At 37.2% G+C, this 27,514-nt stretch overlaps 1 protein-coding gene across 2 annotated transcripts in view; it reads left to right on the top strand.

Annotated features, from left to right (window-relative positions):
- LOC124633647 overlaps positions 1 to 26,701 on the top strand; it is a 199,347-nt gene extending 172,646 nt beyond the window's left edge. The window contains exons 3-15 of one of the 2 annotated variants that reach the window (XM_047168937.1): positions 12,783 to 12,935; positions 13,289 to 13,466; positions 13,793 to 14,044; positions 14,321 to 14,569; positions 14,829 to 14,840; positions 15,442 to 15,701; positions 16,137 to 16,278; positions 16,680 to 16,820; positions 19,976 to 20,136; positions 20,391 to 20,461; positions 20,551 to 23,276; positions 23,662 to 23,820; positions 24,265 to 26,701. In XM_047168937.1, the coding sequence (XP_047024893.1) occupies positions 12,783 to 12,935; positions 13,289 to 13,466; positions 13,793 to 14,044; positions 14,321 to 14,569; positions 14,829 to 14,840; positions 15,442 to 15,701; positions 16,137 to 16,278; positions 16,680 to 16,820; positions 19,976 to 20,136; positions 20,391 to 20,461; positions 20,551 to 23,276; positions 23,662 to 23,820; positions 24,265 to 24,519 (4,759 nt within the window). In that variant the 3' untranslated portion in view covers positions 24,520 to 26,701. The remainder of the gene's footprint in view (positions 1 to 12,782; positions 12,936 to 13,288; positions 13,467 to 13,792; positions 14,045 to 14,320; positions 14,570 to 14,828; positions 14,841 to 15,441; positions 15,702 to 16,136; positions 16,279 to 16,679; positions 16,821 to 19,975; positions 20,137 to 20,390; positions 20,462 to 20,550; positions 23,277 to 23,661; positions 23,821 to 24,264) is intronic. The other variant, XM_047168938.1, reaches the window with a different exon arrangement.
- The last annotated feature ends 813 nt before the right edge of the window (positions 26,702 to 27,514 follow it).

Here is a 27,514-nt window from a genome sequence, read left to right on the forward strand (position 1 = left end):
CTAGGACCAGTTAGGTCGAGTTACATAACAAAGTTTCAGCCGGACGGCCCGTTGTCCGAGCCGTCCGCGTCCGGATAATTTGATATTCGCGTCCGGGACATCTGTCCGACGGCCGGACGGGCTCCGTGTAACCGTGTTACGTTCCTTTTGTTTTTAATTATGCCTTTTTTGAGGATTTTATGAAGTAGATATAGTTTTTAAGGTTTTGTGTGTGTACTGAAAAAAATTATGGTTTTTAAGGAAAGGATTTAGTAGCTTTTATATTCAGTCAAGAGTAGGTACATACACCTATATATGTAACAAACGGACTAAATAACAGATTTCATTATGAATCCTCTCAAAAATAATAGTATCTTTCCCGCAACATCTTACAAAAGAACTCACGTAATCTTTCAATGACAAAGAAAGAAACCGTGTAACATCATATATCTTTACAACAGACCAACATAAAATGTGGAGCAGGCAACCTAATAACTTTCTATCCATGGAGAACAATATCACTAGCGGAGCGGTCATAACGCAAAATCTCCTAAGAACGAAGCGCGCTAAAATGCGGGTTTTCGGGGGACGAGGACCATTATTAGCTCCGCCCTAACATGCCTTATACGGCTTCCGACATGTCTGTCTGTAGGTTAGAAGAAAACATTGTTTGATATATAAACTTGTATAAGTACAATGTAATTTGTTGCTTGACCCACAAGAAGGCGCCTGACCTACCTTCGGTATGGCATCTCCGCTCGTTCCTTCTTCTATGTTTCTATCACACTCATATACTCACTCAAACTCACTCACACAAGTACATTTCTACACATTGCACTCGTGTTATTACGCGCTAGGATTAATCTTGCTTTTTCTTGGACACTCTATTTGTACTGTCCGCAGTACACTTTTATCTTATTTGTTCTCCACAAAGAACAAGTTGTATTTTTAAAGTACATTTTCTAGAGTTTGTAGTTACGTTTCATTGGAAGTGTAATTAAAATTGCTCATGCTCAAGTTTCTTTGTCAGTCGGTATAGATCACGTAGAATAGATTCTATGTTAGATTTGTGTTCAAAAGACCATTATTATAACAAATTGATCAAACTTTGAAACCACTGAGTGTTATGATAAGTGTAAGTTAAGTTAACTTACACTTACATATCCACCATTTTGTTTTAATTTTGTCAACTTAGCAAACCATGGCGAATATCTTGCGAAGCTTTTACAATGAAGTAAATTCTGAAAAAAAAAATAACCTGCTTAGTTCTGATTATGACTACATATTATTTATACAATTCTGTATATCATAGCTTTTTATAGCCAACAGATTTAATATTAATACCATAATGTAAAACCGTGGGGTCCACATGGGAATTCTGACAGGCTGACGTTTTGATGAACATACATACTTTAAATTAATTCCGCAAATGATATCTCCAGACAGATATTAATGGATCACGAATATTAATACCTTTACTCGCGTGGAGTTTAAATATTTATATCAAGAATTTGTTGGTCGTGCGTTGATGTGAATATCAATGTCTTTACTAGTACGAGCTGGCAATTCTGCTGGTGTTGTGTTGTGTGGCTTTCAAAACTATAATAAAAGGAAGTCTTGTTGTGTTGGCACAGTATCTGAGTTCTCCGAAATAGGATAGCTACATAAATCTGTGTGTGTTCGCCTAAAACCGTTTGGTGGTTTTCATGTGTAAGAATTAGAAAGAAAGATATTCGGGGAATTTAAAATACCATTACAATACGTTAGAAACAGTGTGTGTTTATGTATAGACCAAAACATGTGGAATTTTTGAGTATCATCTCTCATATTTTGCCTCAATTCAAGGAAGTTTAACGATGATTTTGTAACACTAAAAATTAAACACTTTGATTAAAATTAATCTTCCGTAATTTATATACTTAACAACAATATACACATGTGCATTAATACCTAAATACCTTATACATGGCTCTTCCGTGGAAATTAATTAATAAACCGTGCCATATTTCGAGTTTAGTATCTAATTAATTTGCGAGTTAGTTAAAGGAAGGAAAGTCTTTGCATTTGTCGGTGAAATCTTATTTTGTAAGATTCGTCTGCTTTGATATACCGCTTCATTTATTCTCGTGGTTGAATTTTCTGTTGGAAATCTTGCTTGGTGGAAGACCTTTTAAAATTGAGGTTGAATGAATATTCTTTCAGATTATTTTGGTCACATATTTTAAAATTATTTGTTTGTTAAGATTTTTCTCGAAACAAATAAAATTTTGGTACACCAGCCTTCAAGAATTTCACTGATTTTGCATTAATAGCAATAAAAAGTTATACCTCTGCTTAGTTGGGAAGATACCGACCAACATAGTTGGCAAAAGTCTAGGCAGATGATGAAAAAATTACATATAATTTACTTTTCCACTCCTTAGTTTGTCACATCAGTCTGCCACACCAAAAATTTAAAACACAATTTGTAATTTATACTTCTCTCATTAAAAAGCCGATGTCCAGATCATTTCATATGAAACCCCATGAGCTCACACATTTAGTTTAAACTTTAATTGCTTTGCCGTCGCCGTATCGTTGCCGTTCCGGTACATTTAACGTGTACGAACCGCCATCCGGCCAATTTACGAATGATAAACCGTAAGGAACGAACTGTTGCTTAATATCATATAGTGGGGTTTAGGAAATCGACGAATTATATAACTTAGTTTTATTTCAAATCTATAAAATTAAAATTCTGTTTTTGAACGTGCAAATTCAGTCCTGGGACCACCGAACTGATTTCAATAAATCGTTCCTTGTTAGATAGCCCATTTATCGAAGCTAAAGGCTTTTTATCCGGGTGTGCGGAGCTGCCACGGGACGCGAGTGAAGACCGCTGGAAGAAGCTAGTGTATTCTTAATTTGAAAGATTCGTGTTTATAATTATTTTTACTACAACAGAATTGCCATACGCTCGTAACATATCTCTAGAAGTATTAGTCATTGTTTGGTTCTAGGGTTCTCATAAACTTGGCTTCTACAAATATCTCAACATTCGTCTTCATACCCAATTGTCATTGAAATCGCAACTTCAACTCCTAGATGTAGTCGGCAACAATCGCACAAAGGCCATCTCAGTAAGCATTTCAGCCACATAATCCTCTCTTTGAGGACCAAACTATTCATCCTTAAGAGTAGCCGCACACTGCAAACTTTTAGTCGGCCGACAGTTTTTTTTTGAGTCAAAAATCAGTATGAAGATTAATATAGTACGCACATTACAATGATCTGGTATTTAGCCAGTATCAGACGAGATTAAAACTTTAATTGGAATCATGTTATCTTTAGAAAATATTGTGCATAAATTATAAATTTTATGTTGCAGTAATTAGAACTTTAATTATGGCCACTCTATTAAATTGGGAAATTCTTGTAATGATAGTGATGATTAATAAATGCAAAAATTTTGCCATCTGACCGCCGACTGTTTAGTCTGTAGTGTGCGGCTACTCTAAATCCTCAAAAAACGTTCTCTCTACCCTCGGTCTGCTAAAATAAAAATGAGCGGAGGTATTTAGGACCTCAAGTTGGTGTTATTACCCACAGCCAGCTAAATCCCATTCATATTTATATATTTTGAGGCAAATGTGCGCAAAAGTGTTAAAGTAATAACAGGGAACGTTAGGGCTGCGTCGTGCGAACTAAGTTTAAATTAGCCAGTTATGTTTTACATGCTTTGGTGAAGAAACTTTAGCTTCTACACATATTGGTGTTACGGGGGTTTCTTGGAAATATTGTATAAGTTTCGTGGTTAATTTTTACTGGTATGTTGTACTTATGGGGACTTATGAGGACTAGTAAGCTACATCTGTTTTTAATTTTTTATTGTGTAGCTGTTCATATTTTGTTACAAAGATGCAAAAAATGCGTCTGGTAATACATTACATTGAGAATATTGAAAATAAACAGGACACCAAAATTAACATTTTTTCAAGCAAAATTCTCAAAGATGGAGACCATGTTTTACCTACTCAAATATTTTTGATCACATTACATACTCACAACTTCAAGTGTAAAAGAATAATATTGTTTTTTATTTATTTTCTCCCCTATTAATACGAAATATGATTATAATAAACGAATGTATGACGCTTTGTCCAAATTTCGAAACAAAACCTATATAATTAAATAGTCCGTAGTGTATATACTTAAGTTTTCAGTATCAGTTCATCAATTTCGACTATTACCTTTCCAAATAACTCCCTGCCAGCCCTAAGAAGTAATCTCGGCGTTGCACAAAACCGGGAACCGGGAACGGGAACTAGCTAATCCGGCATTGTTGTTCAAGCTCTCGTGTGCCATAATGTGACCCCTAGACGATAAAACGTTTATTTTCATATTCTAATCCCCTTTCCCCCCCAGCTTTTGAATGCTATGACCCCCTGCAAGTGAGCCAGAAGGAATCTAAGCACCTCTCGTTAGTGCCAGCATAGTATTTTCTGAGAGAGGATTTTTGTGATTTAAATTGTGGATTTCTTTTTGAGGTGAAAAATAGGTTGTGTAGTGCTTAAGTTCTTGGTCGTCAACAATATATGCAGTTGAATGGAATACCTATATTTTTAATTCGGGTAAATAGCCGGTTTATATTTTGGGGTACTTATTTTGTTTAATCGGTTCGTTCGTATCATTGTTATATATTTCGTTTGTATTGTTGTCGATTGAAAAATACGGTTTTTTATTGGCAGAAATCGGATTCATATTGATTGACTGAGTTACAGACACCTCTTTCTAATAAAGCCCTTATCACACGCTAATAAATAGAAAAGACTCAATACAAAAAAAACTTTCACAAAACACGAAACAACGTAGGTAATAAATAAATAGTCGCAACTGCCATCAGCTCATAACCCGTCTTCCCTCACACTCACAAATTCGCAGTATTTTCTTCAGCTCCAATTTTCAGGTCAGTTTCTCGGTATTGTGCACTTTCCCAGCCTTCATACACGTCGGGGGACGCGACAACGTCGCGGAATGTTCCAGACGTTGGAAAATAAAATAAAGTTTCACTATGAGAAAATCTGTGAGAAATTTTCATATAGATTGTGACTTGTTTTTGGTTATTGTAGGATTGTGGTGGGGTAGGTTATTTTGAGGTCGTTTAGGAGATATATTCTATAGCGTCTGGAGCCTTTCCTGTACTAGTAAACATGCTTTATGTTTAAAGCTGTGTATCAAGCAAATAAAAAAGTAACTAACTAATTTTGCCAAGTTTTTAAAGTGTAAACAATAGTTCTATAACGCCTAAAACATGATTTTTCATGTTTCATTTTAATGTCCGCTGAAACCTTTACACATAATTTCTATTTCGATTACATCTATGAAACACATACGATTACCGACAGCTGTTACGCTTTGCTGTAATACAGTTAAAATGTTCACCACTAGGCTTAATGGACGGTTTAGTATTTAAACGATGTAAAAGGCTACACTAATGTATAGGCTTCTATACAATGTTACAATAGAATAGTAGTACATACTAAAGCGCGATTTCATCTTCTGTATTGAGGTAAAACCTATCATGTGCATAGCTCTCGAAAAACTTTTGGTCGCCTCCAAACATCGCGTAAGTCCTATTTTTAAGTGTCACCGGGTGACGATGGTGCAGCAAGGGATATCTACCTATGGGTGATATGTTCGTACTTGTGCTAAAAGCTTCGAACCTCTATTGAGTTTTCCCAGAACTAACTACATAGGTGAAGTGTACCAAAGGGTAAAAAAATCAGTGGATTTCGACGTTATCTAGAATCTAGACAGTCGGCAGTGATGAAAGGTACAAGTAAAAGTATCTACGCACGCACAGCTCACACAAATAAACCTAAATCCAACCAATACTAAATCTATTACAATTTTCGTCAATAGATTTACCCAACCCTTCTCCCTAATTGGTCTAATTCAATAACGTTATCGCATCACCCGTGAAGTTCAGTGTAAACGGTCACGTACTGAGCACAATCAATCGTAACTACGAATTCCTTTGGCCTGCATGTCCGGTCAATACGTTTTGTAAAGGAACCATGATTTTGGGAAGGAACTTTAATATATTTTGGTGGTATTGGGATTAAGTTGGCTTATTTATGTGTTGTGGTTGATTATTAAAAGCTCCTGTTTTTGGCCTAATTTAGTATATGGGTTTCGTAAATGTATTTTTCTTCGTTTTCTTAAACGTAACTTTGCAGCCGTTGTATAAGGTTCACAATATTTACTCTGAATATTTTATTGAACTGTCAATTCAATAAAATTACACTTTTTGTGGAAAAAAAACTGAACAATTGACATATTATTTCAGACAATCGTTGTACTACTACTCAATCACTACTATTCAATCTACAAATCTATCTTTATATATAGTATCTACATTCTACATATGATAGATTTTTTTCAAATTCAATTTCACCACTACAGTCTTTCAACCACAAACGAGAAAATCCGTGTTATAATTCCACGTGGAAAATTCACTCGTTTTAAAACCTTGTTCCAACGCAAAACTTTTTACGAAAAACAAAAAAAAAGGACAATATACCTAACTACAGTTTAGTTGGTGCGCCTACCGGCCGGCGGCCGTTTGGGCGTAAAGAAAGAAAGATGAGCAGAGATGTCATAATGCAGGAAGGCCAAGTACCTTCTCCTAGGTCAAATATGTACGGAGAGAATGACTAAAACGATCAGTTCCGAGAGAACTAACGAGGCATCAACGATCTTGGGTGTTATATTAAATTATCTAGTCTGAAGAACACGCATGTTAAATTGTAGTTCCCGGCTGTCATTAAACATCCTTGGCAGTCGTTACGGGTAGTCAGAAGCCAGTAAGTCTGACACCAGTGTAACCAAGGTGTATTGAGTTGCCCGGGTAACTGGGTTGAGGAGGTCAGATAGGCAGTCGCTCCTTGTAAAGCATTAATACTCAGCTGAATCGGGTTAGACTGGAAGCCGACCCCAACATAGTTGGGAAAAGGCTCGGGAGATGATGATTTTCTGAGGCTTTCCGTTATGGCACGTCCACTAGTAATTTTGTTCTCTATGGTCGTACCTGCAATTTGTCCGGTCCCCCGGGCCGGTTCCGGTGCGGGACGATTATCAACCGTTTACCGGCGGCGGCGGCGGCGGCGGCGGGTTGGTGTTAACCGCTTTTTAGATTACTTTGCTTTTGTTTATTTTTCAAATTGGAAATGGGAAATGGGATTTTTTTTGAGTGAAGGTGTTTGGATTAAAAATGTACCCTGAGTACATTTGTATGAGCTGTAGTTTCAATTCTATCAATACCTCTTCCACTTTTCTTTTAAAGCTGAGCTGAGTGGCTGAGCTGTAATAATCTGAATAGGCAATCCTATTAACTATGAATCTGAGTGTCACCATTAATGATGATCACGATAAATGCTATGAAATCAAAATTCTTAAAAAAGATACTCCCATAAAAATAATTTGCCATTTACTAGATTCTAGATTGAATACCCCTTTGATAGCCTACTGAAAAGTATCGCACTTTTGAGATGATAATGATAATGTAATCAACGAGAAAAACTACCCCGTAGCACATTTGAAAACGTCAAATATACAACTGAAACAATTTCCCGTGCCATTTGAAACCTTTTCAGTTCAAAACTCTCCCAACAAAAAATAGAAAATCTTTTTAAAAAGTACAAGTAATGGATGTACTTTTCATGAAAATATTTCAAGAAAACGTCTAGATTTCGCGAACACACAATATTTCACCAGAGAAAAAAACTCGCAACAATTTATGTTCGTCATGATTTTGTTAGGAAATGTTCGCATCAACGAAATGTTAACCTTCGTGAATAATGAATGTTGGCACGTTAATGTAGTTGCTACCTTAATGTTGCTCACGTGTGGATAACGTGTGTCTATTATGAGAATCAAGTTTAATGATCCCTTTGGGGCTGGGTGGATTTAAAGTTCAGGGAGTTTCAGTTGTTTGTAGTATTTTTTTTTGTATATAATATTTTCTTTTAAAAAGTACTTTTAGTTATTCACTGTATCTACTAAGTCAAGAAAAAAAAAATTATGTATCCACAATAATGTCTTTGTAAATGCTACGTACTACGATCAATATAAAACTCAAATATACACCATTCATGCGCCCAATTTAACAAAACATTAGTTCAGCACCCACAGAAAAAAAACGTTGTTTCCACCTTCAGGTGATAAATAAAATGACAAAAATATACCAAATCTCACTGTCATTTGCGAACAAGAAAAGAGAACAGTTTAAGTAAACCGTTGCCACAATAATTTGGCCAGCATTACATGCAACGTATTACGCGTTACGCGACGTAAAACGTAATGCGTTACGCTAAATTATGTCGCGTAACGTAAATAAAAAAGTTTCGGCGATGTCTGTAATTGAGGTAGAGGTGAGGTCACAGAGTAAGCGGGAGTAAAGAAAAAGGAGGGCGGTTTTTTCGTACCATTACGTCAGTTGTCAGTTAAGTACCTATTTAAAGGTTTCATAGGTAGGTAATATAAATTATAAGAAACAGATGGTTGGTAAGCGCCAACTTTAAATTAAATGTGGCTTAGGATTAAACATATACATACACAGATCTTTTCCAATAAAAGGTGTATTTTAAAGACTATCCGTCTTACCCATAGACATAATATTAGTAAACAGGACTGCGCATATAAACCCAAAAAACGAGCCGAGTGAAACAGTTAGTACGGAGGCTGTCTGTCCCTTTCTAATAGGGTGACTATGAGATTAAGCTATGTGAGACAAATCCGAATTTGCTAAGATTATTAAACACAGATTAGTATTGAAGTTTTAACTTACGCAGTTTGTGACCTTAAGATACTAATAAAGGCTTTTAATAATATAATTAGCGGAAATTAGCAGTATAAAAGCAGGAAGATTCGTAGTAAGTGAAGACTGTTTTTTTTGTATTTCTACTTCATATATAGACTGCTGAGCCATTTATGTCGCCTTTCTTCATTTTTTGTGAAGCTATAACAATAGTACAACAGTTTTAAAATCCATCACCCATATTTTGACTCGTTACAAGAATTCATGGGCACCCTAGTTGTTTGGTTTACGAAAATGTTATTATTAGCTAACCTGTGGAACGATATATTGCAACCACCATAGGATTCACTTTTGCAAGTAGAAACGCAACACTTTTTCACAAAAAAAATATAAACAAAATTTTAAATGCTGACAATTGTTAAAATAAGATAAAAATATAAGTGATTCAATTGTTTTTGGGAAGACAAAACTTTTGATCACAACATTTTTTTTATGCTGGCAAGGTGTTAGAAAGAGACAAACAGCCTCCGTTCGAACTATCCCTCTCGGCTCGGATTTGCCTCTGTGTATTATGCAACCAATTTAGTACCTTATTGCGTTAGAATAGAGTTCATTTTCGTAAATATATATTTTGAGCGTGCGCAATCTTGTTTAGTAATATTATATCTATGGTCTTACCACAAAACCGTTTAAACGTCAGTTTAAGACTTGTCTAAAAAAATGACAGATTATGACGTTGACATATGGTTCATTTTGCAGCCACATTTTTTTTAGACAAGTGTAAAACAGACGTTTAAGTTTTTGTAGTAAGGCCATAATAGTCTTACAACAAAAAGATAAACAGACTTTAAACATGTTTTTAAGAAAATTCTCCATATATTTTTTTTTATCTTTAGATTTGATTATTTCACCTAAGTTCAGTTTTATTTACTACTAGCCGTTTACCCGCGGTTTCACCCGCGTACCGTGGTAACTACTGCCCGTACCGGGATAAAATATAGCCTATGTTACTCGTGGATAATGTAGCTTTCGAATGGTGAAAGAATTTTAAAAAACGGTCCAGTAGTTTTTGAGCCTATTCATTACAACCAAACAAACAAACAAAGTTTTCCTCTATATAATATTAGTATAGATAAAAATTCTTGTTGACTAAAGGTTTCCCCGCTGATCGCTGTCAGTATGACCTCACCCTAACCTCATCAAGTCGCTACAGGTTGGCGGACGCGAGGGCGTTTATTCCGGACCCACATCAATTTTATTACGAATAAACTTTATCTTTATTTTTTGGTAACAAGTTATTTGATCAACGTAATTTTCTATTTTATTTTTGGATGAAAGGAGAACCTCTTTTGTTATCTGTTTTCTTTTCTTTTATGTGCTTCTTATTGTAGGAAGTTTTATTTTAAACAGCGTTGGAAATTGTAAAAATCATTAAATGTTGAATAAAACGTTTTCAGTACTTAAAGTGCTCATTAGATACCTACCAACATAATTAATAAACTAAAGCATATAATGCTTAAATCATTAGTGCGAACAAGAAGATTCTATAAAATTTTTATTTATGTCCCAGAAGAATGTCTTCAAAAGGCATTTTTTTAACATGCTATCTCGTTTTTCCCTTTACATAGTTTACCCAAACAAAAAGATGAGAAAAATGAGTATATTTATCGCCAATTTAACAGCAACTACATCCTAATCTTCGATTATTCGGTCTGGCACTTTCAATCTTTTGAGAAAGGTGTCACATTCTTAGCGATCTTAATTACTCTCTATTATTTTTTTACTTAAATACGCAGCACGGGAAGCAACAGAGCAGTGAACGAGATTCCATTTATTACAAACGAATCAAACAAACGTATACATAATTGAGAAGTAATCCCCCAGAGATACACAAAAGATGTGGATATGCAGAAGGCCTTTACGAACTCACATATTGTGAAGCCGCTGAACAGATTTGTGTGACTCTGAATGTTTCGCGTGTCAAAAAAAAAAAGACGGAAAACTCTATTGGCGAAAAAGCTGTGACAGCGTGATTATATAAAGACTCTCTATGCTCATTTCATCTCAATCAGTTCAGCAGTTACAGCTTGATTACATAAACACAGATAGAGTTACTTTTGCATTTATATTTTGTGCGTGTCCCAGACCGCAGGACTACAACATGGGACTGAAGCCAATATGCTGAAGCCTTTTTGAAACAACTTTAAAATTTCTGATATCAATTAGGATCAAAACTACCAGAAACGTTTTTTCATACGATTGTTTTCTCGCAATTTAAGGAATAAGTCTTCTGCACCTTCCATTCTCTGTCATTAGGTTGTAAAAACAGTACCAACAGCTATGTATATTTAAACCGGACTCGTATTGTTTCACAACATAGCGATCGTGGCGCAACTCTTAAGCATTTTTCTTGGCTAAATTAAAAAGTAAGATGGATGCTACTGCGGGTTGGGAGTTCAGAGAGTATTTTTTTGAGTAAAAGAATGGTAGGTGAAAATAGTAATGTGAGTTGGTTTTTGAAACTTTCTTTGTTTTATTGTAAACTATGTAAGGGTATGAATGTAGACGGATTTAGTGGAAGAGAAAGACCAAAGAAACGATGGATGGATTGTGTGAAAGTAGATATGGTAAGAAAGAATGTTACTTGTGAGATGGCGGCAGATAGAAGAGTATGGAAGGAGAAAACATGCTGCGCCGACCACAAATAAAATTGGGATAAGGGCAGAAGGATGATGATGATGATGATGTAAGGGTAGTTGTACATAATCGAAATCATTTAAATATACTATGTAAAACTATTTATACATAAGTATAATTTTATAAAATGACTACCTTCCAACAACGGTTTTGCTCACATGTACTGGGAACTATTCCTTTACAAAAAGTGATAAATAGGCTACCTATTTACCTATCTGCCCAATCCTATTCCGCAAGCTTATAGATATATACAATAATTAACATACAGCATTAAAGTCGTACTAAAGAACGTATTCTACAAAAGCACAATCGCCACAAAGGGTGTCAAAATAACTCCTGTACTGTTCACGAGCAGAACGCGGTAACTGCTTTATCTCTCATTGTAATGAGCCACAAAGGTTATAGCTACATTATATTTGAAGAACTCCAGATAAGAGCCCACGGGTTTAACATTGCTTCATAAAATGTCAGTTACTTCGTTATTATTTTGAAGAACCTAGTGTATGGTATGTTATGTAAGGTTTTATTTTTGTGTTAAAACGTTTAAAACATTAGATAGATTTACAGATTGCTTCAATATTCAAATAAGTATTAAGAGACAGGTTTTTTTTCATGTGTATATCTCAGTATTAAGTAGGTAATTTTCGTTCGTTTTGTGTTATCCAATGGACGACCTAAAACCTAACTACCTTCTAATCTTTAAATAATGTCAGATATCGTTTTGCTGTATTTTCCTATATCACTTTGTTTTCTCCAATACCATTGCCAAAGAAGTCTCTACAAAAGACAAAAGAAGGTCAGATGTAATTCACTAAGGAAGTGCATCCAGGGTCCCTGGCACATAGCCACGCGGCTTCCACACTCATACATTTGAAATACCCCTTATTTATGTGACGTGACTGTTACCAGTGGTTTGTCGGGGGCTAATGATACATGGTAATTTTATTGTTTGTTGGTCTGTGGTCGGCTTAAACAGTAGTTTTGTATGTAAATGAGGAGGCCACAGACTCTATAATGCAAAACGGTGTGAATTAAAGACCGTAAATTCGGATTTACTAATGTCAGTGGTCTGTATTATTGACTGCAAACGTAGGTAGTTAATTTGATGAATTTTGTGTTGCATACCCTTTTTCATAATTTTTTGCGACGTCATGATAATTAGAATAGAACGTATGTGTTCAATTGTGAACAAGTTTACAGAAGTTTAATTCACAACCACGACCAGGACAAACTTCCACTCTACAACTTTTGCTCATTCAAAAACATACCTTAAGACCTCAACAATAACACTCTATTTCGTCTATTCCAGTCACATCACGAGGACAGCGAGTTGGCTCCCTCCAGCCGAGAGCTGGCCCACTGGCAAGGAAGGCAGTGGGAGTGGCAGCGAGCAGGATGAAGAGGAACTCCCGTATGGATGGGAACAGGCGCTGGACTGCCATGGGAAACCTTATTATATCAAGTGAGTGGTTTTCGCTGACTGGGTATAATAGAACATGCAATTGAATAAGCATAATGAGGTATGGAAATTAGACCTTTTAACTGCTGATCAAGAAATTTATTTTCAAGAAACCGTCACAAACGACTTTTTGTCTCTTCTCTTCTCTTCTTGAAGGTTTTGGACTTAATGAAAAGCCTGATACAAGTGTTGATCTTGGATATGGTTCTGAATATCATCAGAAACCACAACGGTGTAAAATACATCTCTGATTTTTCTTCAATGTGTTAAAATGCTTATTGGTCAGCAAATGTCAGTCAAATTGCACGGCATTGTCACCAAAATATGTATGTAACTCATGATCCTCCATTTCCCAGCCATGTCAACAAGACGACAACCTACGTGGCTCCAGAAGGCTGTTCCTGCGAGTCTCCCCCCGCGCCGCGCGACGTGGTGCTGGAGAGAGACCCCGAGCTCGGCTTCGGGTTCGTCGCAGGGTCTGAGAGACCCGTGCTCGTGCGGTTCGTCACTGATAACTCGCCTAGTGTGGGGAAGGTAAGAAAAGAATTTGGATACAAATAAAATAAGGCTACATTGGGGTCTAACTCGATTAAGTAGAACATGGATGCAATTTAAGGATATGGCGTCGAGATAAAACACTCGTAGTTGCACTACTAATCCCGTCGTTTAGAAAGGCGTTTCTAAAGTTTATTCACGAATTCAATTCAATCCGGGAACTGCAATATATGTAAATAAACTAATAAATATTTTGAGTTTACGTGTATATAGTACCCATGTCATAGGTACTTACCTTCACTTTTCCAACTATGATAAATCATGATGGCAAAAAATAACACCATCTTCTACTCTAACTCTTCCAGTTGGAACCCGGAGACCAGATCCTCTGCGTGAACGGCGAAGACGTGAGCCTAGCTGCTAGAGAGCACGTGATCACCGCCGTCCGAGCTTGCACCGACAAGGTCACCTTGCGCGTCTGCCAACCAGCAAGGAGTGGTAACCCTGCCAGGAGATCAGCTCTGCTATCAGCTGCCAAGAGAGCGAGGTTGAGGGCAAGGCCACCGAGGGTCCGGTTCGCTGATTCCGTGCAGTTGAATGGTGCTCCTATGTACCCAGTAAGTATCTTATATTTATCAGTTCTAATATTACGAAGACATGATTGTTGTTATCAGTTTATATTATCATGTGAACTACTTTCCACAAATTATTTCACACTGGTTGTTTCCCCGCTGTTTCGTCCGCGTCCCGTGAGAACTTATCCTGTAGGTACCCGGATTAAATATAGCCTATGTTACTCGGGAAGAGTGTAGTGTAGTTTTGAAGTCTTAGGAGTGCAAACAAACAAGTTTTGTTTGATGCTGTTATTAAATTATTCCTCTCCACAATTTCAGCCGTCAGCCTTCTCCCTCGGCGATCTCTGCTTACCTCCGATGGCCAATGTCTTGAAGGTGTTCCTGGAGAATGGTCAGACGAAGTCCTTCAAGTACGACACCACCACCACGGTGGCAGACGTGGTGACCAGCCTCAAGGATAAACTGTGTATCACGGCAGAGGAGCACTTCAGTCTGGTGGTGGAACATGTCAAGAGTTTGAAGAGGAATAAGCTGACGCTGCTGGATCCTAAGGAGTCTTTAGCTAGGGTAAGCACTATATTACTTGAGGATTATTTCGTTACTTTAATTTTTAAGACTGTTGTAGTCGAAGTTTTAATTTTTTTGAAGAAATTATGAGTTTCATATCGATCAGAATTTTGGGTGAAGAATACTAGACTAATAATCATCTCAGTGCCTGGTTTTACAAATTCAAAAGTAGTTTCGGGGACTTTAAAGATTGTTTTTTTAGCAAAGAATTTTGTATCTACCCAATATTTATTACAGCTAATAATTCTCTTATCCTCAGGTAATCAGCTGGGTAAGTCAAGTTGTTCAGAATTATATACAATTTAGACCGACATATATTTTGTTACGAAAAATACGTCAAGGATTTACGTTGAAGCAAATTTTCCATATTATTACGGTCGGATGCAAAATATGTGCGTCACGTGTGGCTCAAATAGAATTAATATTAAATGATACTATATTACGTGGTTCAAAATATCTCTCGTTTTCGACGTAAAATGACGGTATTGTGAATTTCGTTTTCTGAGGTGAAGGATTTGCCATGGAGAATAGAAATCATTGGTGGTATAGTGCATAGTAGGGTAGTAGTAGTAGTAAAGTAGCTGGTTATTGGAATGCACAGCAAAATTTGCCTGTTGTCATCCATATTATTATTTACATCAATTTCTGATACAAATTATATTTGAGACTGATTAGAATTATATTCAAACCAGGTTGTGGGAACACCACTCCAGCTTTCAACAAACAATACAAAGCAATTATTGAAGTGAAGAACTGGCGACACCTATATTCTGCATACACAGTCAATCAAAACAGGCAAATGCACCTAGCTTTTACGCCAACACACATAAGTCTTAACCCACTTTTGATAATCTTCTCCAACAAAATTTCAGATCGCAGCGCGCCCGGGATCCTACAAGATGCGTTGCCTCTTCCGCATCGTGTTCATGCCGACAGCCGCTGCCGAGCTCGCTCAGCGGGACCTAGCAGCGCTGGACTACTTGTACATGCAGTGCTGTAACGATGTGGCTCAGGAACGCTTTGCTCCGGAACTGCAGCCCGAAGTGGCTTTGCGGCTGGCGGCCCTGCATATGCATCAGCACGCGTTGGCTAATAATTTGTCGCCAGCCAAGCTTACTGTTAAGGCTGTTGAGTGAGTATTTTGTAGCTTTTGAAGTAATATGTTAGCCGAATATTATAAAAATAATTTGAAAGATTGGGAAACCACAATCAAGAAAAGCAAAATGAAAGGTACCTTTTTTTAAGGTGAATAAATAAGTATCCTAAGATACATTTTACAGGGGTTTCGCATTAGCGAGGCCTTCCACAAGGATAATAGTGTACATAGAAAGATTTCGAGGGAAAAATCTATATAGAAAATGTCTTTGTATTACTTCCACATTACATTAAATTTTTCCATGTATGATTTCCACGACGCTGGATGCAGGTCGCCTCCAACAGGTATCTGTGGAGATCAAAGGGGGAGCCCTATGTTTAGCAGTGGACGTCCTATGGCTGAGATGATGATGATTTCCACTATTTAAAAGTTTTTGGCACTCTTTCTAATAATTATACTGTATACTTTCAGGAGAGAGTTCGGCTTAGAGCGGTTCGTTCCCAGCGGCCTACTCGAGAGTATGAAGCGCAAAGAACTTCGCAGACTGATCGCGCACTTCCTCAAACTGAACTCTCAGATGACTGGCAGCCAGAGGCAGTTGACGCAGTTGCAGGTAAATGTTCAGTTTCTAAGACTGGCGGAACCACCTAATGTACATTATGGAAAGCAATAAACGATATGATATGATAACTTCATAATACCTACTAACGCAATAGATGAAAGGAAAGAACTGCATCCAGGCACAAAAAATACCAAAATAACGATTAGCGAAAGTACTTGGTTGGTCGACAAAAACAAAGTCTTATTATACACGCGACAGTTTTTATGTGTGGGTAAAATATATGTGTGGGAAGTAGCTATCTTGGGAACAGGGTGCAAACTGACGCAAGACAAAAAAAAATCGTTACATATACATATAATAGGATGTCGTTCTGCACTCAAATGCCTAGAGGACTATGCCGTGAGATAATTCCAGTTTTTCCTCTACACCTTTCTTTTTATTATAACTTCCAGGCTAAACTCCACTACCTGGACATCGTGGCAGGGCTGCCGAGCTACGGCGCGAAGTGCTTCAGCAGCAGCCGGCCGGAGCGAGTGCTGCTCGTGTCTCCACGCTTTGGACTCAGCCAGATCGTCGGCAGAACTAACTCTGTGGTGAGGATATGATGATGATGGAAATGGAGAGGAGTAGGTTAGGACGTGTGGGCAGAATGGAATAAAAAAAGATAGATAAAAAGATACATGATTACTGGGGCTCTTTAGATTGGTAAAGTCTGCAGCCAAGCACAATGGATATATGGAAGTGGTCCTATAGTATTTCCTTTCTTAATTACCGGCTCCACACCCTTGTGTAGTATATACCGTAATAACGAGCTCGTAGCTAAACAACAGGATCGATCGATATTGAGTTAAGCACACTTAACGCAGTCGGTTATTAGATGGGTGACTGCTAAACTTGTTGTAACATAGATGTTTCAATTTCTATGTAGAATCATGGTATTAGTTAAATTAGAATTCGACCTTAGTTATAATAAGGCTATCCAAGTGTTGATAAACTCTTTATTCTTACAAAATCTCAATTTTTAGGGTTCCGTACCTCGAAAGGAAAAAACGGAACCCTTATAGGATCACTTTGTTGTCCGTCTGTCTGTCTGTCTGTCTGTCTGTCTGTCTGTCTGTCAAGACCCTTTATCTTAAGAACGCGTGGACGTATCAAGCTGAAATTGTCACATGAAATACTCGGGTCTATTGTCCCTTTAGGCTGTGAAAATATCAAGCTTCTAAGCCAAGCCAATCAAAAGATACAACCGATTATGTCGATATTTTCAACAAATTCTCGACACTCGCAAAGGAATCAAAACCTACTTCCCGTAAACTCAGAATCTTGAAATTTGGCATGAAGCATTGTTATATAATGCAAATATAGGAAAAATTGCGAAAATCTCATTTTTTTTGTTATATAATATAAAAAAAATATTTTAATAAAATAAAACTTACTACCTTATTTCTCACGAACGAATAAAGGTACCAAATTGAAATTTATACCAAATACCTAGGTCTATTGTCCCTTTAAGCAATGAAAAAATCAAACTTCTAAGTTAACGCGATCAAAAGATACAGCAGTTTTACCGACACCTTAGACGAATTTCCGTCACACGCTAGGGAATCAAAACCTACAAGGTACTTCCCGTGAACTCAGAATCTTAAAATTCGGCACGAAGCAACGTTATATAGTACAGATAAAGGAAAAATTGCGAAAATGATAAATTTGAAGTTACATAAAATATTAAAATATTATTTTTGCTTACATGACATAAAATATTTTTTTAATAATTATAAACTTACTACCTACCCTTTTTCACATGAACGCGTAGAGATATTAACGTTTTGAATAAAAAGTAAAATTCATATCAAACACTTCTTAAATATAATGGCCTCTAAACTGTGAAAAATTTTAAATCATTCAATGGTCATTGGGCACCTTAGTATGAAAACCATACCCACGGCGGATACGAACGAAATATAGCACAGTATAATGATAAAGGCTCTGATTTACTATGGCATTAGTCGCATCAATGTGAACCATGGGAATCTAGAGAAAATTAGGTGTAAACATTAAATATTTTCCTCATTTCAATGGGGAATTTAAACGACCAAGTTTGACGGAATTGAGAAATCATTTCTTTGTAGTGAAAGAGTATACTCGCCGTTTATTTCCATTGTCATCAGGTCAGGATCTGATGATGGAAATCCTGAGAAATCGAGGGCAACTATCAGAAATTGTAGGCATGCATAGGATTAAAACTTGATTCTCAGATGTATGTCTGGTGATACTGTCAAACAGTGAAGGTTTAGAGCTTACCTGATGATGGAGACGTGAGAAAGTCGAGAGAACTCCTCAACAGTATGTTTTAGTTACGTCGTGTTTGGGCTTATATTATTCGTATTGACGAGAACTTTTCACAAAAGTTATAAAAATAAAAACTTTTTACAAAAAAAAACAACTTCTAAAACAACAAGAAAACTGTTTATATGCATCGGTCTAGATCTCGGTGGTTAAATAAATATAGATGCATCCTCTAGACACCGACTTCTAGACCGATGCATCTTTTTAATTTCTTTCTTGCTTTTGTTTTCTTGTTGCTTTTTTATATTTTTGAAGTTGGATTTGTTTGTAAAATGCTACAAAATAAAATAATGCCGACTTTATAAAACAAAGAAAGGGACAGAATTACACTTTTGTCAAGGCTCTAGAAACCAGGCGGAAAAAAACCTGAAACTGGGGCTCTTTAGGTGATTAATCCCTCAAAAATAAAAGATCCCATTCCTGCAATGGCTGCTTTAACCCAAGTTAGTAGTGAATTCTCATCACCTAAAATAAAATAAGCTCCAACACAAGGTTACGTTATAAATTGTAAAGGAGTTCCCATAACTATATCTGATCTTAGCTGTCGATCCCACAATGGCAGTCAAACCTATCTTTGTGGAAAGTCTTCGCCAATACGAATAAAATAAGCCCAAACACGTGGTAGTTGCAACATACCGTTCGGGAGTTCCCTTGACTCTCTGTAGTCTCCATAATCAAATCAGCTCCAAACCTTCAGTTTACCAGTACCCTCAAAATTACACTCACATGTCTGGTTATGACTCGATGCGTGCCTACAATATTCAAGAGTTGCCCTCGATTTCTCTGGGTTTCCAGATCCTCATCAGATCCTGGTCATCCGGATTGGCACCTTCCTTCTTTATGAAATGTCTTTACCAATAAAAACTAGCATTGCAACCTGTACAATCCTCTGAAACTGTTTGTCTTTTATATTTTTCAAACGATCCTGGACATTCGTCTCCATGGAATTTTAATAAAATATTTATATTCAAAGAAACGTCATACCATTCTCCACGATTTAAAACGACTTTGATTCATGTCCGCCACTTTTTACAAAGCGGGTCAGATATGCCCCATGACCTTTAAGACATAATTAGTTATTTTCAATCAGATTTCTGAATGATGACTATAAAATGTTGTATATAAATAACTTTTACAAGGTACTGGCCTACTATTTTAGTTATATTATAAAATAAAAAATATTAACTATTTTGACTCTCACGAAATTAACATAACTATGATTGTTCTAAACTGAACGGTTGGCGCGAAACTCACTTTTTATCTATACAGCATTTGTACGGAACCCTCGGTGCGCGAGTCCGACTCGCACTTGGCCGGTTTATTTACCATAAGAACTTCAACAATTATAAGACATTATTAAACCACCATGGCCATCTTTCATCTTCTGCTTTGTACTCTACAGCCTCAACCGATCGCCTCTCTAGAAGAGGTGGAAGGCATCAGAGTGAAGCGCGACTGGTCGAGTGGTGGCGCCGACGTCGCCATCTTCCTGCAGAGAGACAGGGTGCTGGCACTACTGATGGACGAGAGAGACGCTGCTGAGATGCCGCTTATTATTGCTGGGTATGTAGGCAGAAGCTTAAAATGGGCTACTTTTAGGTAAAAAATCGGTTAAAAAGGGGAATAAAAATTGAGATACTGGATAGTTGTTGTGTTAGGTAGAGTGTTGTGTCTGAGAAAAGTTTGTAGATAGACTTAATAAATGAAATTTTCTATGTTTCATGCTCATATTTTATAGTTATGTAGTTCTGGGAGTATGATAATTATGTATTTATAGTTAAAAGAGCGAGAATTAAATAAATAAATATTTTTTGTAGGTACTATCGTCTAGTTACTGGTCAAGAATTAAATGTGGAACAAGAAAGGGAACCCATGACAGAAGATATAGGTAAGTCAACAGTGAAGATGTAACTGGTTTGATTTATTAATTTGTGTGCCCTGTTGATACAATATTTAAATCATATTTTTCTGTTTCAGCTCCACCATACTTGTCGCAACACAACGTGGTGCCAGCTAAATGGAGCTACCTCCACTACGACGACATGAACACGATGTCGAAAAAGCACTACGCGATCTTCAGCATGCCGCCACCCTACCACTCCACCCCCGACCAGAACAAGGCGCTCGACACCAACATGAACACCAACATCAACAACAGGAACCATAGCAATAACTCCAGCCCACTAATAGGCTATGATTCCAAATCTGGTCTACTAGGCCACGATGTCCACTTCGAGAAGTGTAAGAGGAACGATGACTTTAGACTCTTCGATCCCAATGACGCTTGCTACCTCGACGATGGCATGGGCTTTGACCTTCAAAGCGTTCTGTCCATGGAACTCTTAGAGAACGCGTCGAACAACCCCAGGCTAGTAGAAGCTAAAAACGAAGAGGTGCTAAGAAGAGTAGCAGAAATGCAGAAATTAGTTGAAAACTCCGAACAATATTTGACTGAAAATTGTGATTTCGATACTTATCATGAGAATTTACGAGATGAGCTAGTTGGTAAAGAAACTTGTGTAGATAATGTAGAGAGTGATACAGAGTCTAATACTAGTAGAATGACGGATGATGCGCCTGGCATACTGAGACATAGTGACTCGTTGCTGTTACTGACTGAAACTATAAACCAAGGACTGAGCGGGTTAACTGTACCGGAGAATGGAAAAGACAATAATAGCTTAACCACGCGACAGTCTCAAGGTCTCAGTGCAATACTGAATAACTGTGGATTGACTGATGCTTTGATAGCTTTGAACAATGATATTTGTCACTCAGAGAGTGATAATGATTCGCTTTATACACCTACAAGTAGTCCTATACGCAAACATCAAAATAAGTCCACGGGTAAAGGAGTCAGAACTAGTTTTGGTCTAGTCAGCCCTGACGCAACGCAAGACAATAAGGAACCAAATCTAAAAGAATATTTGAAACAACTTAGAGAAAAGAGTAGTAAAGAAGAAACGAAAGCGGCTGAGTACCCGTACTTCTATCAAGAGAGCGTAGTTGATAATGATGCTGAGCTTATAGATTTAACTTTGATACCTCCCCCACAAACGCCCGACGAATTAGACTGTGCTACGCAAGTGCCTCAAATTTTACCCGTAGTTCCACCATCGTTTGCTGATGACAAAGTGAATTCACAAGAAAACTTAGCAAATGCACCGAAGAAGAATGCACTAGAAGAATTTATAGCTAATGTTACTATACAGCCTCCTACTGTTAAAGTCACTCCAGCTATCGAGTTGACTCCAGAAGAAATAATGTCATATATCATTCCACCTCCACCAGCTTCTAACTCATCCACTTTAGATAGAGAACAAGTAAGTTATGCTAATCATAGTCAAATACTTGAAGCAAAAAACGAACAAGCAAACACTGAAGCAAAAACTGCGAACGGTGATGTCGTGAAGGGAACTTTAAGCGTTAGCGAAATAAGGAATATGTTCGCAGCCAAAAGTTTGAGCGATGCCAGAAATAGTCTTTTACTCAAAGACAAAAACAAAGTTGCTACTCAAACGAAATCCGATTCCCCTAAAGGTAAAAGAAAAAGTCAGGCTGGTGAGAAACAATCTAATGGAAACGCCCACGTTATAGAATACCCTACAGTTGAGAGAAAAGGTATGTTTTCTTGTTGTAGTAAAGACAAGAATAAATCCGAAGAGAATTCTGATGATAATGAAAAAGTGGAAACGCAAATTCAGAATTCAGACTCCATTCCTGACGTATGTGAAATTAGGCCACCGCCAAGAAGAAAAAACTCCGATTGTAAGAAACCTGAAAGACCTCCGAAGGTACCACCAGTACCCGCTCCGAGACCACGATCAAATTCATTTACGTGTCTCAATAACGAGCTGAGCGCTGTTGAGATTACAAACAATCACTTCAGTACATTGAATAACAGAAAGCTGAACTACAAAGTCATCTGCGATATAAACGAGCAATGTATGCCGAACCCTCCACAATTGCCGCCGCGATTAGAAAACAAAGTGCTGTCACCACCTCCGCCGATTTTGCTACCTCCCAAGAAGCCACCTCTACCTCCCGTACCGAGCATTGAAGTACTCCGATTAAAGAATTCACAAAAGCAATCACCGATTAGGAACCCAGAACAGCGATTAGCCAGCATTGGCTCCCCCCATTTCCAACGTAACTTGAATACGTATAGAAACTTGGAAAACGAGAACAGATTAACTGATGAAGAAGCTCAGAATATTCGATCATCGCCTAACTACAGCTCTATGACATTACAGAGCCGCCACGTGAGATCCAACTCGGAGACCAAGAATACAATTTTGAAGAACAATACAGCACTTTCTTTATGTTCTCCGCAGATGAACAGGCGGTTTAGTAATCGTCCTGATTTATTGAATGGTGCGCCTGGTGAGCGGGTGTTTAGCCCTCCATTATCAGAGCGGCAGTCTTTTCGGCGTAACAGTGCAAGTCCGACTCCAAAAGTGCAGAACCACGTGAGGTTTAAGGATGAGGTAGTGGATGATATTCCAACGCCTCCCTCGCCGCCTACGGTGAAGTTCCCGGAGTTCCAGCCCGGGAACAATGGGCATGTGTCGATAGAGAACCTGCTGTGTAAGACGGAGGTGGCGGTGGATGGGTTGCTGCAGAGGCTACACCAGGTGGCGCAGAAGTGTTCTCATCAGCACGCGCATGGAGGCGGCGAGGATATTGATGAGGCTAAGTTTCAGGTGAGTTGGATCACGTAATTTATGATTATAATTATATGTTATGTGATTTATGTAAAAAAAGCAAAAAAAAAAATATTTTTTTTGATGATTCTATCCACAAATGTTAATAGTACTTATGGAAGTCATATCGTAGCATTCTTAAGTTTTCGATGGTGTACTTGCTCCATTGACTACTTACGATTGGGTTTAGGTCATCATGCTTTTATACCAAAAAATAATTTTGAAAACTTTAAACAGTGGTCACACTAGGTATGTACCACAAAACTGCAACAAGTAGGATTGTAGTATAAAGACCATAAAATTTGATCATGGGTAGGTTAGGATTGTAGTGAAAGCTTTAAAATATTACAAGTTTTTTTCAAGTTATTTTCCATCTGTTCTCCAGCGCGCTCGCAGCGAGCTGACGGCATGCGCGGTGACGCTGGTGAGCGCGTCGCGTTCGCTCGTGGGCGCGCTCGGCACGGCCGGCGCCGCGCCCGCGCCCGCGCCCGCCGCGCTCGCCGACTGCCTCACGCCGCTCAGGAGGCTGTCTGACTTGGCACAGGTGAGTTACAACTTGAGACATGGATGCGCTTCGGCCTAAGTGAACCGACAGCATAAAAATCTGTTTTCTGAAAACAACTGTTAAGTCAAACTTTTTGTTTGTTAGTGAACTTGGGCCTGACTAGCTACGAGTTTTCTGACCTACGACTACAAGTATTTATCCTAGGACAGAAACATTTTTCTTTGAAAAAAAAATACATTCCTTAAGTTAATTCCTTAATTCCAACGGAATTGTAAAAAAGATTAATAAAGATAGGAGTGGAACCAACCAGTCCCAGCATTTCATTTTGACAAGTTCTATTCAGATCTCAATAAAAATTTTACATAATAATAACTCAGATTTTATCTCACTATATTTAAGTGTCCCCTTATTTAATTAAATACATCATTACCTATAGTTATTATTTCAAATCAACATTACCATAACTTTCATTCTCCACTCCAGGCTCTCGGCAGACACACGTCAGCACCGCTCCAAACGCGAAACCTGGTCCTCCGAGTCCACGACGTGACCGCTGCTTTCAAAGAGCTGGCCGGCGCTGAGATGGCACAAATCATCCACGAGCACAACGCCAAGAAATCCCAAGGTCAAGGGCAGGAGAACAACTCGACCTTGGAAGGTCAACTGGCTTTGAGAGCTGAATGTCTGGCTAATGTCCTCGCTACCTTATTGAGAAGCCTTAGGGTATTTTCTCCTTAGGAGTGACAGGATCAGTTTTCTGTTTTGTATAAAGATATGATGATGAGCATAATATTGGTAAGGAAGGTACTATAAATGAAGAAGTGATGTAAATGAATGAGGGATTAGATAGGAATGATACTAATATTTGTATAGCGCAAAACATGACGTACAATCAGCTGTCAAGCGATTTTAATTTCGATTTTATCGATTCGACTCACGACTTGTTTTCTAAAAATCGATTCATTTTACATACCAGACATGTAACAACTTTTATCTCGATATATTCCGAGTTGAAAATAATTGGAGAATAATCTGGTACAAGCGATATATTATAGCTCTCTATCTTAAACAATGTAGGACATCAAAGAGCAGCTAAAATAAATACGAATAATAAATATTATATTAACTGTAAATCCATTCTATGTATAGATTAATTTGTTAATTGATTTCTGTTGATAAATAAATAACCGTTACTAAAATGAGACCAAATAAATTTAGGTACGTTTTTTAAATAATTCGATAGTTTTTCGTAGTTGGCAACATTTGTGTTTGTGTGGCTCCTGTTTACCATGACTGTAATGAATTACGACTGTGATGGGGTAATTTAAAAATGAAGGAATTTTTTTGGAAGTTTTGTCATTGTAAAAAGGAGCCATTAGTTTGTAGATTGTAAATTTTAATGTTAATGTTCACATTTGTTGTTTATATAATTTTTGTGAGTAATTTAACTTGTAGTTAACGCTTAATTTTAACTTGATGCATAGTTTTGAACTTGCGGTGGATAGATCTGTCTGTTAAATCTACAATGGTTATGATTATCAATAAAAAAAATATCATATCACTTCTAGGTACACAAATAATCCTAGAAATTATTCATATCATGTTATCAAAGGTACTCAAAAGCATTACAAAACTTTATAGTTTCTACTATGTATGTTTTCACCCACGTAGGATTACATTGGAGTCCTGAAAAAATAAAATATGCTGCATGTTACAAGACCTTGTCAGTCAGAAAAACCAGTCCACAAATTATATCAGTTTTTCTAGCTTCTATTATCTATGATTCCGTAGACAAAGTGTTACCATAGTTTAATTAATTTTACCTTAAAACATATCTATTTATACAAGAATAAAGTGTATATTTTCTATTGTGAGATGTGTGAATGGATAAAGGGTGCAATGTCTGTAATCCTTCAGTGTCTAACTTACCATATCTTAATACTTTAGGCAACTGTAATCAAAGATAAAACTAATACGTATACTGTCGTTCTGTGCATATATTTTCTCTCCTATAATTTACACCTTGATGTGCTAAAATACTTAAGAAATACTTCATTAAGGGTTGTAATGATATTATCGCGCGAATTTGCATAAAGTTTGGTGTTGCTAGCTGTTAATTTGTTCAACAATGTTGCCAGCAATCGTTTTTTGGTACACGCGATGTGCTGATATTAAAATATTGGTGCTATTTTGAAAAGAAAGTGTACGTTTTTCGGTATTGTTATCGGTTGAACTGCAATCATTATTTGCGAGTACATAAATGATAATTATGTAATGCACCAGTGATTTGAATTTTTTGTAAATATCACGTAGGGTTGTTTTTGCAACGCAATAAACTAAACTAAGGCATAACGCATGATGTATTGATAATAATCTGTTTCTATTTCCCGCCTGTTTAGTACAATTTTGTGTTATTTTTCTCCGCTGGTATCCCAAAGCTTTTATAGGAACCAAAGACGAGAGTTTTCATATATTTTATGTTGTTTCTTGGTTTTGTTTACGAGTATTCACTTCGGCTTATAATGAATTTCTTCATGTATTGAACAGACTATAGTTCTGAAATGTTGAATAGATTCTCTTAATGTTTTATTGATGCACATGTGACAAACTATGAAAATCTATGGAAACTAGTGTTTTTCAGAAACTTTCCAACTATTCTGAAAAATATTAAATTACCTTATCTTTTTATTCCAGACCTTTTACCAAATTAAATTCGGTTCGGACGACCAGTTTTTAACTTCTGCGTTTCAGACCATATAAGATCAGTTAAGTCAGAATGTGCATCGACAAAACAACGGTTTACGTGTATAAAAAGTTTGCAAACATAGTTTATCGTTATACAAGATAATAATTCACCAGTTTATTTATTGTTCCCAAGTAACAATGCAATGCATTTGATGTAATAAACAATATAAATATTTATTTGTGTCTTATTGTTTCCCTGAACTGTTCGTTATTAAAACGGCTTATACTTTAGGTACTGCGGAATTCAATAGCCTAACTATGCATTGTTTTGCAAGATTAAAATTTGAAATCATTTGTTTAAAGCTAATGTCAAAATTAAATCTCTAATCGCAGCAAAACAGCCGATAAATCGGTTATTGAAATCCACAGTAAGGACAACCATGCTGATTTCTGTAAAATCGTTTACGTATGAAAGACGATGGCTCAATCAACACAGTTAGATTTCCTTTCCTGTACCTGAATACTTAGTTCTATAAATACACAGAAGTACAAATGTCCATGCAAAGACCTTGAATAAATAAGTATCCCCGAGTAGGTATATTTTGTCCGGGTTCGGTAAGTAGTTCAGAAGAAGAACAGCTAGGGCACTATATTTTAACCCGGGTACGGGAAAAGACCTCGCGAGATGCGGTTGAATTCAGGGCAAATATAGGTACATCATCATCTCACGAGCCTTTTCCCAACTATGTTAGGGTCGGCTTCTAGTCTAACGGGATGCAGCTGAGTATCAGTGTTTTACAAGGAGCGACTGCCTGTCTGATCTCCTCAACCCAGTTACCCGGGCAATGCGGGGCAAACAACCAGTTACTAATATTTGTGTTGACCCCAGTTGTCGCTGCAAATTTTGTCGCCTGTAGAATGTAGTACAGAATACGCAGATGGTATCTATTTAATTTGTCATACTGATAAAAGCCGACATAAGTATGAGGTCGCGGCGGCAGTCTGTTGTGAGTTTGTGTTGCTCTAGTTTTCACTATCTCCTTTCTTA

Source organism: Helicoverpa zea, chromosome 10 (genome assembly GCF_022581195.2).
Source record: "Helicoverpa zea isolate HzStark_Cry1AcR chromosome 10, ilHelZeax1.1, whole genome shotgun sequence".
NCBI classification, from domain to species: Eukaryota; Metazoa; Arthropoda; class Insecta; order Lepidoptera; family Noctuidae; genus Helicoverpa; species Helicoverpa zea.